Source organism: Triticum aestivum, chromosome 7B (assembly GCF_018294505.1).
Source record: "Triticum aestivum cultivar Chinese Spring chromosome 7B, IWGSC CS RefSeq v2.1, whole genome shotgun sequence".
Lineage (NCBI taxonomy): Eukaryota > Viridiplantae > Streptophyta > Magnoliopsida > Poales > Poaceae > Triticum > Triticum aestivum.
In genome coordinates, this window is record NC_057813.1 from 373,660,697 (window position 1) to 373,675,257 (window position 14,561).

The 14,561-nt window shown below is 50.5% G+C and overlaps 1 protein-coding gene across 1 annotated transcript; it reads right to left on the reverse strand.

Moving 5' to 3' along the window:
• Positions 1–4,422: 4,422 nt before the first annotated feature.
• Positions 4,423–10,729, reverse strand: LOC123156759 (protein NRT1/ PTR FAMILY 6.3). Its single transcript, XM_044574937.1, has 3 exons — positions 10,236–10,729; positions 9,127–9,725; positions 4,423–5,588 (listed from the first exon to the last, which is right to left on the reverse strand). Exons 1-3 carry the CDS (start codon positions 10,581–10,583, stop codon positions 4,724–4,726), a joined length of 1,812 nt encoding a protein of 603 aa, XP_044430872.1. The 5' UTR covers positions 10,584–10,729; the 3' UTR covers positions 4,423–4,723.
• Positions 10,730–14,561: the final 3,832 nt, after the last annotated feature.

A 14,561-nucleotide genomic window follows, 5' to 3' on the forward strand; every position in this document is an offset into this window, starting at 1 on the left:
AGTGTTCCATGCATCCTATGACCTTGCTATTGCCATGCCTAGATTCTCAAATATGTCTTCTTACTGTTGGGTGCCTTGCCATGCCATGTTTTGCTCTGTAGTGAGTTGCTCAAGCTCATTAACATGCCTTCATAATTCTGTTTCTGCCATGTATGAATCTGTATTATAACTTGCTATGTTTACGTGGGTGCCATCATATTTTCTGATCCTTTTTGGCTTATGGTCAGTAAGGGACTTTTGATCTATGCAATTAGTAGGTTCATGCCATGCCTTTGTTTGCCATGATAAGTTCCTGTAACATGTTCTTTGATAGCTCTAAACATTGCATCGTGATGTTATTTTCTGCAAAGTCTGAAATTGTTATAACTTGCAATCTTACCATGTGTGTTTGAGCATGTTCTAGTGATTTCTGGAGTTAGCTCAGTGTTCATGTTTTGTTATGCTTTACCTGTACATCATGCCCATGCCTTTTGTTATTATGTTGAGGTGTTGTAGAATGTTGTTTTGATGCTTGCAATATGCCTAGTTGCTGTTTTGGACAGCTTGTCCTTTAAACTTGTTTCATGTGTGTGTTGAACCGTTGCTCCGTTTTGAGTGTGCTTTATATGAAACTTGCTTGATTTTGCATGTAGTTTCGTATTATCGTGTTGCATCCATGTTTTGAGGTGTTTGCTTGATGTTTGAGTGCATTTTGCATCAATGTCATGTTTAACTTGTTTTGCTCATATCTTCTAGGTCGTAGCTCCGAACTAAATGAACTTTATATGTAATTTGACTAGAATCTCGTGTAGATCATCTTGGTGCATCTTAACTTGCTGTTTAACAACTTGAACATAAGGTTTATTCAGATCTGGACCAATTTCGAAATATGCATATGAGGACTTACCGGAATTGTTATATGTTGTTCCCGGCCTCATTTAAACTTGCCTTGATGTGTTGCTCTTGTTTGCATCATCTCTTGCCATGAGTAGCTTCATGTAGCTTGTCATGCATCATGCTTGTTGTGCATCATGTCTTGTTCATGTGTGGTGTGTTTACCTATGTTGTGTGCTTCTTTTCGATAGTTCCTGTTTCGTTGCGATCGTGAGGATTCGTTCGTCTACGCTTGGTTCGGCTTCATCCGTTCGTCTTCTTCATGGACTCGTTCTTCTTCCTTGCGGGATTTCAGGCAAGATGACCGCTACCCTGGATCTCACTACTATCATTGCTATGCTAGTTGCTTCGTTCTATCGCTATGCTGCGCTACCTATCACCTGTTTATCAAGCCATCCCAAATTGCCATGAACCTCTAACCTTTGACACCTTTCCTATGCAAACCGTTGTTTGGCTATGTTACCGCTTTTGCTCAGCCCCTCTTATAGCGTTGCTAGTTGCAGGTGAAGTTGAAGATTTCTCCATGGTGGACAGGATTTTGGTTGGGATATCACAATATCTCTTATATTATTAATGCATCTATATACTTGGTAAAGGGTGGAAGACTCGGCCTTTTGCCTGGTGTTTTGTTCCACTCTTGCCGCCCTAGTTTCCGTCATACCGGTGTTATGTTCCCGGATTTTGCGTTCCTTACGCGGTCGGGTGATTTATGGGACCCCCTTGACAGTTCGCTTTGAATAAAACTCCTCCAGCAAGGCCCAACCTTGGTTTTACCATTTGCCTCACCACCACCTATCCTTTCCCTTGGGTCGGCCAACCCGAGGGTCATCTTTATTTTAACGCCCCCCCCAGGCCAGTGCTTGTCTAAGTGTTGGTCCGAACTGAGAGCCTGCGGGGCCACCTCGGGGCAACTCGAGGGTTGGTTTTACTCGTAGCTTGACTTATCCGGTGTTGCCCCGAGAACGAGATATGTGCAGCTCCTATCGGGATTGTCGGCGCATCGGGCGGCTTTGCTGGTCTTGTTTTACCATTGTCGAAATGTCTTGTAAACCGGGATTCCGAGTCTGATCGGGTCTTCCTGGGAGAAGGTCTATTCCTTCGTTGATCGCGAGAGCTTGTCATGGGCTAAGTTGGGACACCCCTGCAGGGTATAATCTTTTGAAAGCCGTGCCTACGGTTATTGGCAGATGGGAATTTGTTAATGTCCGGTTGTAGACAACTTGACACCAGATCCGAATTAAAACGCATCAACCGCGTGTGTAGCCGTGATGGTCTCTTCTCGGCGGAGTCCGGGAAGTGAACACGGTTTCTGGGTTATGTTTGACGTAAGTAGGAGTTCAGGATCACTTCTTGATCATTGCTAGCTTCACGACCGTTCCGCTTGCTCTCTTCTCGCTCTTATTTGCGTATGTTAGCCACCATATATGCTTAGTCGCTGCTGCAGCCTCACCACTTTACCCCTTCCTTTCCCTTTAAGCTTTGCTAGTCTTGATACCCATGGTAATGGGATTGCTGAGTCCTCGTGGCTCACAGATTACTACAACAACAGTTGCAGGTACAGGTTATGCGATGATCATGACGCGAGAGCGATGCTTGCTTGCGTTGAGTTCTTCTTCTGCTTCTTCTTCGATCAGGGGATAGGTTCCAGGTCGGCAGCCTGGGCTAGCAGGGTGGATGTCGTTTGAGTTTCTGTTTGTGTTTCATCCGTAGTCGGATGATGCTCTTATGTATTGTGATGTTGTATTCGTGTGGCATTGTATGCCTTTGTATGTATCCCCATCTATTATGTAATGTTGATGTAATGATATCCACCTTGCAAAAGCGTTTCAATATGCGGGTCTATCCTTGGTGGGACCTTCGAGTTCCTTTTGGATAGGGTCGCATATTGGGCGTGACATGATCGGCGGGTGATTAATTTCCTGGCCGGGCTTGAGCCCGATCCGATCATAGTCCGTTGAAACCCCCAGGGCGGCGATGCGGTCTAGCAGTTCGTTTAAAGAGCAAACATCCGCCGGATCCAATTTTGCGGAGTACTTAGGGCCAATGCGGGGACGGTGTCCGGCGGCCATGGGGGGAGTTGCTGGCTCGACGGCCGCACGTGCCCTTATGGAGAAACCGCCGAACTGGAGGGTCTGCCCCGAAGCTAGACACCCTCCAGAAGTGATATTGTTGTTGATGACTAGGCGAGCCGTAAATCACTTTTTGCAGACAGCACGGCAGAGCTCTCAATGAAAGCACCAATGTCGGCGTCAAAACCGGCAGATCTCGGGTAGGGGGCCCAAGTTGTGCGTCAAGGATCAATGGTAACAGGAAGCCAGGGGACACAGTGTTTACCCAGGTTCGGGCCCTCTTAATGGAGGTAAAACCCTACTCCTGCTTGAATATATTCGACGAGATGAAGATTACAAGAGCTGATCTACCTCAAGATCGTAATGGCTAACCCTAGATGTTTAGCCTATGAGGATTCCAATGATGGTGAAGAAGATAGCCTCTACGGACTAACCCCTCTAGTTTATATACACACCGGAGGGGTCTAGGGTTTGTACAAGGTCGGTTTATCAGGGAAGGAAGCTTCCGGACTCTATTCTCGCCGTCCATTGAGAAGTCCCATCCGGACACAGTGGGTAATCTTTCAGCTTGATTTTGTACGACCCATCCAACTCGGCTCATACTCCTAGGCCGGACACCTGAGGGGCACCGAATCTAGGACTCCCTCAACAGCTGCCACACACGGCTGGGATATGAGCGACCACCAGGAGCACACTCATCGTCGTCGGTCGCATCTGCTAATGGCTGCTCACCCCCAGCCGCGGCCTCCATCCTACCCTCGATGGAGGAGGGCGTACAGCCGTGTCCCTGACTCCCTGTCCACCAGCCCGTGAGATTTGGATGGGGAAGCAGTGAGGCAAGCAAGAGAATGGCGCCACCAACCTTTTTTTTCTTTGACTTCCCTGTTCGCTTCCTTCCTTCCTCCTCCTCTGCCGCTGTCATCCTGGCCGGAGACGACGTCTCACCTCACCGGTTGTCATAGTGGCCCTATAGACAGAGAAAAGGACAGCGGCGCTGAGTGTCGGGTCTTCTCGTGGATGCTGCTTCTGCCGCGATTGCGGCCTCTCACGCTCGTTGTTCTTCTCCCGTTAGCTCCCCAGATCTGGCGACGCTGATAGAAACGAGCAGAGGCGGCGACTGCTTTGGCGTGCGGAATGAGAGGAGGTCGTGTGAGTAGAGGAGAATGGGAGAGGCGAGGAGCGTGATTTTTTTTTTGTCTCTCTTTTCTGCGCAATACGAGAGCGTCTCAGCTCCACCCAATCGCAATGCGTTTTTATTTCACGTCCTTTTGATGACATGTATAACGCGAGAGGCCGCCCCTTGCGCGATGCTTATTGTGTTTGATTGGAGGGACAGTTATCCCAATCATCAGTTTGAATCGATTTGTAAAAAGTTGAGTGTGTTTTTTGTAAATAAAAAAGTCTAAAAATGTGTCTAAGATTTATTTAAATAATTCCATCCAACTTAACATGAGAAATAAATTGACAATACTAAATCCCAGGTCAACCAAAACAGCACAAGTTTCTTTTCTTTTCATTCATTTGCGTGATTTTACATCTGGGCGGGAATTTTCACAAAATGCAGCGACATTCAGTCACCGACACCCTTCCCCGCCCGGCTTTTCCATTGCCCACCTCTAAGAAGTTATTAATCCCATTATACTACACGTAGGCACACGTGGACGACCGCGCGACGATCCATCCAATACTAGTATGTATATCGTACAAACATGCGCGAAGAAATCAAGGCCGTCCGATTGAGAAACACGAACGACGGACGAACAGGCGCGTCGCGAGGTCAGTCAGTGGAGGCACGGCTCGGCGTCGGCCATCTCGACGCCGTTGACGCTGCCGTCGGCGCCGGGCCTTCCGGCCTTGTACTTGTACCACCTGCCGGCGAAGAGGTACACGACGAGGTTGGCGAGGCAAACCCCCGCGAGGAGCCAGTAGAACTTGTAGAGCTCGCCCTTGTTGAGGTCGTCGGCGATCCAGGGCCGGCGGTCACCGGTGATCTTGTGCACGACGGTGACGAGCGCCGAGCTGACGAAGAAGCCGAGCGAGAGCGTGCTGAGGAAGAGCCCCGTGCTCATGGTCTTCATTCCCTTGGGGCACTCGCGGAGGAAGAAGTCGAGCTGGCCGATGTAGGTGAAGGCCTCGCCGGCGCCGACAAAAAAGAACTGCGGGATGAGCCAGAAGACCGTCATGGGAACGGGGGCGCCCGCTGGGACGGCGGAGTCCCGCGCCACGCGGAGGCGCTTGACCTCGACGAGAGCGGCGGAGGTCATGGCGAGGATGGAGAGCACGAGGCCGATGCCGATCCGCTGGAGCGGGGTGAGCCCGTGCGGGTTGCCGTTGAGGCGGCGGGATACGGGCACGACGATGCGGTCGTAGATGGGGACGGTGAGGAGGATGGAGCCGACGAAGAAGACGGTGAGGGAGCCCGCCGGGATCTGGAAGGAGGGGCCGATGTGGCGGTCCATGGTGGTGGCCTGCGACACCGAGAAGGTGGTCATCTGCGCGTACACCGTCCAGAACATGATGGTCGTCGCCCATATCGGAAGCATCCGCGCCACCGTCTTGACCTCCTCCACGTCCGTCAGCGTCGCAAGCTGCCACTTGGTCGGCTCGCCGGCGGGGTCCGAGTTGATCGCCGCATGGTCCAAGAAACTGCAAAAATAAGTTGAGGTCTATCAGAACAAGAACTGGTACCACTGTTATACGTTTTTTCTTTAATTGTATACGAGTATAAATGAAATCAACTTGAACCGATTAAACCGTCTTTGTTTAAATTCAGCAAAAAAAAATTGAAAATTTAAATTCGGCAATTTGAGAAGCTAACTCGAGCAGTTGTCTAGTGACAAAAAAAAAAAGTTGTCTAGTGACAAGTTTCAGAAGCTGGTGTCTTCAGAGTTACACATGAGACATGATAATAAATAAACCACATAAAAGAAATATTGCTACTATTAGCTTCAGCGACAAGTGCTGTTCCGTATCAGAAAACTAAGTACGTAGTTGGAAAAAATACGGTTCGTACATGAGACGTTGGATTTTATTTTAATTGACACACACAGAGACCATGCGACGTTCCTTTCACTTTTGGCCACTACAGCCTGTGATGCAACAAGTGCAAGCTAAAAGCAGTGGTCACAGGTACAAGATTCTGCAGTCGGATGGAGACACAGATCAAAAACAACAAATCATCCTAGGCCGAGCATCTACCTACGGGTCCAAAGCGAAGAACAGCCAAGTTCTTTGGAAGGGAATCGTCCACAGCTAAGTAGGAGTATTCAGAGATTTTTCTTCCTGACGCCAACTTGCTAATGGGTCATGACTGTATGTATCTGTATGGAACACATAGGGATTAAACAAGTAGGTTTAGGTGACCGACAGCCAATTAGCATCACCGGGCACAAGGCCTGTTCTGTCCAGTTATTTAGGGAAACCTCTTCTGTTCATGTGATGCAGGTGATGATTATGCAACCCCAGCCTAATCATGTGATGATGATGATGATGATTATATTCAACAAAACAAGCATGTCAGCAACATATACGGAGCTAAAATCATTGGCGGGAACTTGTCGAGAAACCATTTTCCCTGAAAAACCCTCCAAAATAACCCTGTCCGTGTCAGGTCGATCGGCACGGGAAAAAAAAAATAAGCGTCCACCTCCACACGTGAGACACGACACGCGGCTTTTTGCAAAGGAGGCGAACAGCGATGGACCGTTTGTTTGTTTATAATCGTATATGTCAATTAACAGTGCTCTAATAGGAGCAGCTAATTAACGGTGCGATCAATGAATAACTAGGTTGTGGATTTGGTTAATTTCCCCATCATCCTCACCAACCTAGACAACCATTTGCCAAGAGAGGGCAACCACAATCAACACATGGGTTGAGTGCTTTTAGAGGGCTATGATGAAGTATGTCCATGGGATTGGGATGATCTCCGGTGCTTTTCCGAGCGTGAACTGGAGAGATGTGGTGTGGATCCTAGCTTCCAAGCGAGCCATGGCAAAAAGGAAGGGCAGACGCATGTGAGCGAGAAAGGTTTGCCTAGATCTTCTTGTCCCCATCAGCTAGCACCACTGGGATGGCTAAGCAACGGGCAAATTTACTTCCCTTTCGCTGCTACTAGTACACACAGAGACACGACGTACCACTACTACCACTAGCTCTTCTTCTTCTTCTTCTTGTGTTGTGTCTAGGGGTTTCTTCTCTTGTTGATGGGCCTTTTCGTTTTTCCACTGCCCCAATCACGCAAAGCATTCGGTACGCACACGTCTCGGTCCTCTCCTCTGCAGAAACACCCACCCACCTAATAATTAAGGTGATTTCCGTCTACCCCTCTCTACTGGCCTACCGTGGGCGTGGAGCATTAGCAAAAGGAGTTTCGGTCAAAACGTGTGTGTTTGATTTGATAACACCACCATAGAATATTTCAAGACTTGTGCAGGTCATATATACTGTATGTGTGTGTAAAAGACGATGATAGGTCTGAAGGAAGCTAACTCCATTTCGTTTCCATGTGAAAAAGAGGTGTACACTGGCGTTCTCCTAGCTTGTTTTGTCAGGCACAAAAGACTTGATTTCCGCTTGTCAGCGACCTATGATTTCTGTACAGTACTCCGTCCTATATAGGAGTAGTGCCTGATTATGGGATGACAATGCAGAGCTGCTTTTGCTGATAAGTCCGTGGCAACTAGTGGTGTGTGGCTCTGAGACTAGCTTAACAGTTGGATCAATAATTCTCCACTATTGGTGTTACAGAAACCGTCGGTTGCAAAGTAAAGTATACGTACGGAGTAGACTCGAAACACAAGGCCCATTCTGAATTTGGAACACCCGTCCTCGGTTTCTCGGCCGCCCGCCTGCTAAGTGCCGATTAGGTTTCCTACAGAAAACTCTATAACTACTACTAGTACCTACTACAAGGAAACGGGGCAAATCAGAGAATTTTTGGCGTTGCCTACCGACCAGGCTCCAGAGCAGAGCCCCCGATACGATCCTCCTTCCCCACCACACCATATGACGGACCATATCTCCAGGAGCCAGCCAGCCTATCCCTATCTAGCAGTATCCAGTATGAGTCCAGTGCATGTACTGCGTCCCATCCGGCGTCTCTGAATCCGTAACGTAGCACATGACATGACACACCGCACTTGCAACGCGTCTTGTATTCTTCTTGCAGGGAGGAGGCTTGGGTGCGTGCAGGTGGTTCCACAGGACAGGACAGGACGGGGGCAGCCAGGATCAGTGGACCGATGGAGAGGAGAGGAGAGGAGGAGGGGACAGGGGCACGGTGTACCATCGCTATAGCTATAGAATAGTGGCAATTATTGGTATTGGTACACTGCCTGCCAAACTCGCCATTTGTCGCCTGCCAACCATGGTTATCCTCTCCTTACTCGCCCTAAACACACCAGTATGCAAGTGGATCGGGCCGGCGTGTCAGTGGGTCTCTTAGGGGTGAGAAAATGTAGTACTCCTACTAGCCTGGGCCTGGGCGGGTCGCTTTCGTCCTAGATTCACCGTTGGCGCGTGGTGCGCGAGGCCAAGTTGGGAGAAAATGACGAACGGATTTGGAGGGGACACACTTCCGGTGCAAAAGCTGAATCTAACACCAACTTGCATTCCTTCCATTCCAAGTGAGTAGAGCTTAGAATTATCAACTTACTAATGATTAAGAGACACTAAATTGGCCACCCTTATTCCTCTTCTCTTTATTACACTACACTACGAGCTTCTTGTCCACTAGCAATGCTGGGGCCAGTCAACAGTACCATCTCTGGTCTCTATACTGGACTAGTATATTTCTTAGGCTGGTCATAGTGGGGAGTAACTTAGACTAGTAACATACATATGTTACTAGTCTATGTTACTACCTTCATAGTGGGTAGTGTCATAGGTGCGGTAACATAGTTGCCTTCATTTATTACTTTGTAGACTCATTATGCATTGGAAACCGCTATGTGATAGTAACATATTATGTTACTCTATTTGCATCTCTCCTCATTAACTACTTGCCACATCATTATTTTTGCTTATGTGGCATCTATGTTACTCCCACTATGACCAGCCGACTTGTAAGGCCACGCATGCAACTTTGACCCATGTCATCCATGATTATCATAATAATCTACTTACTGGAGTAGGAAATGAGTTAAGCAAGCAAGAGAGCGTGGCACTTAATTCGTTAGCTTACCGGAACTGCTTCGTGTGCGGGATGCGCTCCTTGAGCTTGCTCTTCTTGGTCGAGCCCCCCTCGATGGCTGCCACCTTGCCCACGTCGATGTCGTAGAGCATGGAGGTGTCGGCGGGCAGCTGGACGCCGCGCTTGCGCCACGCGGCCACGACCACGGCCGCGATCTGGGTCAGCGGGCTCCCGGCCAGCTTCTTGAACCGGTACCTGCGGGTGCCGGCGAGGAACACCACCAGCCCGACGGCAATGGAGGCGGCGCAGGCGCCGTAGCCCCAGGGCCGGCCCAGGTTGTCCTGGACGTAGACGAGCACCGTGACGGCCAGGAGGGAGCCGAGGCTGATGAAGAAGAAGAACCAGTTGAAGAAGCGCATCATCTGCGACTTCTCGGTGCGGTCCGACTCGTCGAACTGGTCCGACCCGAAGCCGGAGACGCTCGACTTGAGCCCGCCGGTGCCCAGAGCCGTCAGGTACAGCGCAAGGTACAGCACGCCCAGCTGGGCGCCCGACGCGCGGGAGCAAGTCCCTATCCCGCCGCCCTCCGCTGTGCACGCCGGTGGCCGCAGCCCCGGCGCCGCCGTTGAGATCGTCAGGATCGTCACGCCCTGCACGTATATATAGATGCTTCTTGATTACTATCTATCGCAACTTGTAAAACATTATTACTCTATATACTTCAGAGAGAGATAAAATTCTTCCTTGCAAAAAAAAAACTTCAGATTTAATCTCATGCGAATTACTGATCTCCGAATTAAGAGGATGAAGTAGTAGTCCTACTCATCCACTGTGGCATACGCCATAGTCCCATACGCGATCTTGGAAGCATATGTTAGACCCATGATGATTAAACAGTGTTGGTTTGGTGGCCGTTCTTTTCACAGCAGTATCGAGTTAATACGTGTGCTCCATTTGTTAAAAAAAAACAGGTTTAGAAGAAGTATTACAGATTGATATTTCTCTTCTTTTGATTTGAAGAGTAACTAATTAACAACCTACCACCAAAAGAACGGGATCTTTTATTTAGGAAAAAAAAGGGGGGTCAAGCAGTTAAAACTTGCACGGCGAGGGACGGCAAAGCAGGCAAGCAGCAAAGTCAAAAGGAGAGGAGTACTCACGGATGCCTGGATGGCGGTGAAGATGGCGATGGTGAGGTAGCGGCCGAGGAAGGAGTCCGCGACGAAGCCGCCGAGGAGGCAGAGCATGAAGGAGGTGCCCATGAAGTTGGTGACGACGTTGGCCGCCTCTGCGTTGCCGACGTGCATCGTGGCCGTGAGGTACGTGACCAGGTTGACCGCGATCCCCAGCGTGGTGAGCCTCTCGTTGAGCTCCGCCACCAGGATCATGGCGGCGGCGCCCCAGCGGCCGGTGGTGGACCGGGCGGCGGGGCGGCCGCGGTAGTCCCACGCGTCGCCGAGGACCTCGGCCTGCGCCGCCGCATTGGTCTGGGGGAGAAGGCCGACCATAGTTGCCGGCCGGCGGGGAGGATCTGTGCGGGGGTGGCGGGCCGGCGCGGCGTGAGAGCTACCGTTGGCCGGTGTGTATGTATGGGTGTGTGTGTGTGTGGTGGGTTGGAGGTGGCGGGCGCGGTATATATACCCGCGGGCGCGGCAACGGCGGGGGTATTCTGGGCAGAATCTCGTGCTTCGCCTTTTGGGGAAGAAGAAAGAGATGATTTTGTTAGCTGGGGACTCTCCTCTGGACGAGGGTGATTATATGCAATAAGAATGATCTAATCTAAATTATCTGAGGTGAGATAAGGGCGGTTGCGGCTCCTTGCCTGGCCTGGGAGGATAAGGGCAATTGGTTTTGTTGGGGCTGTGGGGGTACGTGGACGGTTGATATGGCTGGCTGGCAACCGGCCGCGGCTTCTCCACAGTACACGGACCATGCCTATCGCCTAAGGCTAGCCACAGTGGGAGTAACTAGCGCACTTCAATTTTTTTTATTTATGTGGTATGTAGTTAATAAAAAAATATATTTACATTAACATAATATGTTACTGTAACATAGCGTTTTTCGAAAAAGATTGAGTCTATAAACTAATAAATGAAGCCATTTATGACCCTAGTACTATAATTTTTTTTTGCGAAAAGACCCTAGTACTATATTATTTTGCCCTATGGAGTTAATAACTTAGAGTAGTGTCATATGCATGACATTAGTATAAGTTAGTCCTCACTATGACCAGCCTAAGTCAGTCGCAGCGTGCGCACACATCCGCCGCCGCTAGTACCACTTGTTTCGCGATCTCTATTGGCGAGTTTGGTTCAAGGAGTAAGGGTAGAAGAAAATAATCTATCAACACACGGTTTTTGGAGCGCGTATGATACTTGCGCGTCAATTCAGTAAGATAGGAGAAAAAGTTTTAACACATCAGAGCATTACAGCCGGACTTGGCAAATCCGGCACCCTATACGCCCGCGGGCGTATCCACGGGCAGCGTCCGTCGGCCCCTCATATGTTGCGCCGCACATCGACATATCTTAAATTTCGACCATCAAATCCATGCACGTCGATCATACGATACAAATTGTCTGAATTCAAAAGTTTGAAACAAAGCAAAGCAAATCATAGTTCAACAAACCGGACATGCCAAAATTAAATAAATGTCAGAGCGTGACGGATGGCCTCGAGTCACTAGTCGGGCACTTGCTCTGAGCGGAATGTGTGGTGCTCCAGGCGGAATGTGTCCTACTCGTCCTGATCCGCCTGCATCTGGGCTGTCTGCCCACCTGCATCTGAGCGGTGGTCTGGGTCAGTCTGGACGACATCTTCGACGGTGGATCCGGACCGATGGTGAGGATTGGGAGTAAGGATGGAGGACGGCGAGGGTCCGTGCACGAGAAAGGTTGAGAAGGAAGGGTTCGGTGGATTTGTTGCAATTTTTGATGGGGTCGGGCTGTAGATGCTCTTACAACATTATTGAGAAGCCTTGCTCGCCTTCACCCATAAGAAACAACACACACACACACTACTCGCGACCTCCCACCATGCCACGGGTTGCCTGGTTTTTTAGTGGCGCCACGTTCTCCATTCCGCATCTATGTCGTTCCTGATTGCACCCGGCTGCGCTTCTTCCACAGAGAATGCATGGCTAAGATAGTGAAAGAGTTGAAGAGCGTGTTTGGTTGTCTGCATTAGGCCTAATCAGGCTTATGCGGAAAGAAACTGGGCTGTTTGTTTTGCTTGTGTTCACTATTGAGCCTGCACAACACGACACTCAAAGCACCTCTCGCCGTGTCTCGCTGGCAACACTCAGTCGACAGTTTCCAGCGAGCCAGGCCAAGCTTAGCCATTGCGAGCGCACATGGGTGGGCCCCTTGCACGGGAGGAGGATAGAGGGATGCGAACGCTTACACAGCATGTACGTGTTATCTTCTTCTACCTCCAGTAATCTCCTCCCTAATCTTCTTTCTTCCTTCTCCCTTCTAATCTACACAACGGTGCCTCAATTCAAGATAAGCTCTCCACAAAAAAGATGCGCATCGATGTTACAGTTTCATTTTTGTGGCCGGTTCGTAGTTTTGTGGACCATAAATGCTCAATTTTGTATTCATGTTTGGAGTTCTTTTCGACCAATTTTGTGTTCACGTTTGATGCGCATGATCGACTGTTCAAAATTTCCTTTGCCAATTAGCCTAATCTCGTAGTTCCACATGACATCCATGCATATGTGTGGTGTGATTTAAGACACTGCATAATTATTCCTCTAGGTCGGCGTGGTTTCTCTCGATCTCCTTTCTCGCGTCTTGCTGCAGTGGCATCATCTCGCCGTTGTTTATCTCGGCCTTCTCTCCATGATCCTACTCCACTGATGCCGCCATGGCGCACACGCTGTATTTCTGCTCCTCTATCCTCTGCCTCAAAGCCCTCCTATTCGCCCCTCTCGACGTCAGTGTCGTTCCTCTTGACCGCTTTGCCCACATCCTATTACACTGGAGTCGTTTCCGGCGCCAATCATCTCGGCCTCCTCTCTCTCGTCCTACTGCACTGACGCTGCCATGGCGCGAGCACTGCAGTTCTCCTCCTCCATCCACTCTCTTTGTGCGGACTTTCTCTATGGCGACAAGGCTAGTGTTGGAACACGCGGTATGCTACGCTAGTGCCAAACATTTTTTACCACGCACCCAAGATCATGCTGCTGGAAATAGATCATGGGATCGGGTTTACCACTAGACGCTGCCGGATTACGGGTTCCCCAAACCCTTGAAAGGTTCGAACTTTAGGGTGCGTGCGGAGATCTCAACCTACCCAGCCTGCCTACTCGCGATCGTCCTAGGCCTAGCGCGATGAGCTCGAAGAGATAAAGGAACACAACAGTTTATCCTGGTTCGGGCCACCTTGCGGTGTAATACCCTACTCCGGTGTTTTGGTTGATTGCCTCGAATGGATGAGGATGAACTAGTACAGTGGATGAAGTGCCCTCAAGAGGTGAGGTGTTCTTGAGCTCAAGAGAGCTGGTGGGATGTGAACTGGATGCCCCTCTATGGTGGTGGCTAAGTCCTATTTATAGTGGCCTTGTGCTCTTCCCAAATGTTGGCGGGAAGGGATCCCACAACGGCCTGATTTGAAAGGGGCAAGTAGTAAAACTTATCCTGACTAAACTGGTCTTCGCCTGCGAAAAGCCCCTGGTCGTGACGCTGCGGTGGGCTCGGTGATGACCTCCGTCTTGCCGTCCTAGTGGTCTTGGTCTTGTTGCACTAGAATGGAAACCTTTGGCTGATTCCTCGGGACTCCGCGCCTGCGGCTTGCCTCCCTTGCACCAAAGAGGAAACTGGCGCTCTGCGCCCGCTGGTGCCCGCCTGGCCTTGGTCGTCATGGATCACGTCAGCTGAGCCTCGTGAGGTGCACCTTGCATAGAACTCTCCGCCCCTCGGGAGCTAGCCTGAAGAGGCCGGTCCCCTCGGGGGTCTTAGCGTCGTCCTCCTTGCGAGGGTCTTGAGTCGTTGACGCTGAAGCTGGGCCATACCAGGCCGTCGATGGAGCCACGTGGTGGGACACAGGGAGGCAAGTCTGGATACCCCCATATCCAGAACGTCGACAGTAGCCCCCGGGCCCAAGACGCACTCGGACTTGGCTTCTAGGCGAAGCCAAAGGGCAAGTGTGGAGCACCGCAGGCCCTAACCTCCTGCGGCCTTGTTGAGGCATGGCGACTGATGGGACGTGGGCGTCTCCACTTCCCCACGCTGCCTTGATATCCGCCAGGCCTAGTGGTCACCCGTTGCCAGAGCAGCTCGCCCTCGCAGGTTGTCGCGGTCGGCCTTCATTTCTTCCTCTCCCAATCTTGTAGCTCCGTGCGCAGATCCGGCGTCGACGCCTCCCCCCTTTTCCTGCTTCTGTCATGGCCCCGCAGCAGAGGAGGAAGAAGGGGAAGCCGAGCGCCCCGGCTAGGCCCCCGCCGGCCTTGGAGCTAGCCCTCGAGTGGTCGACGGTGATCAATT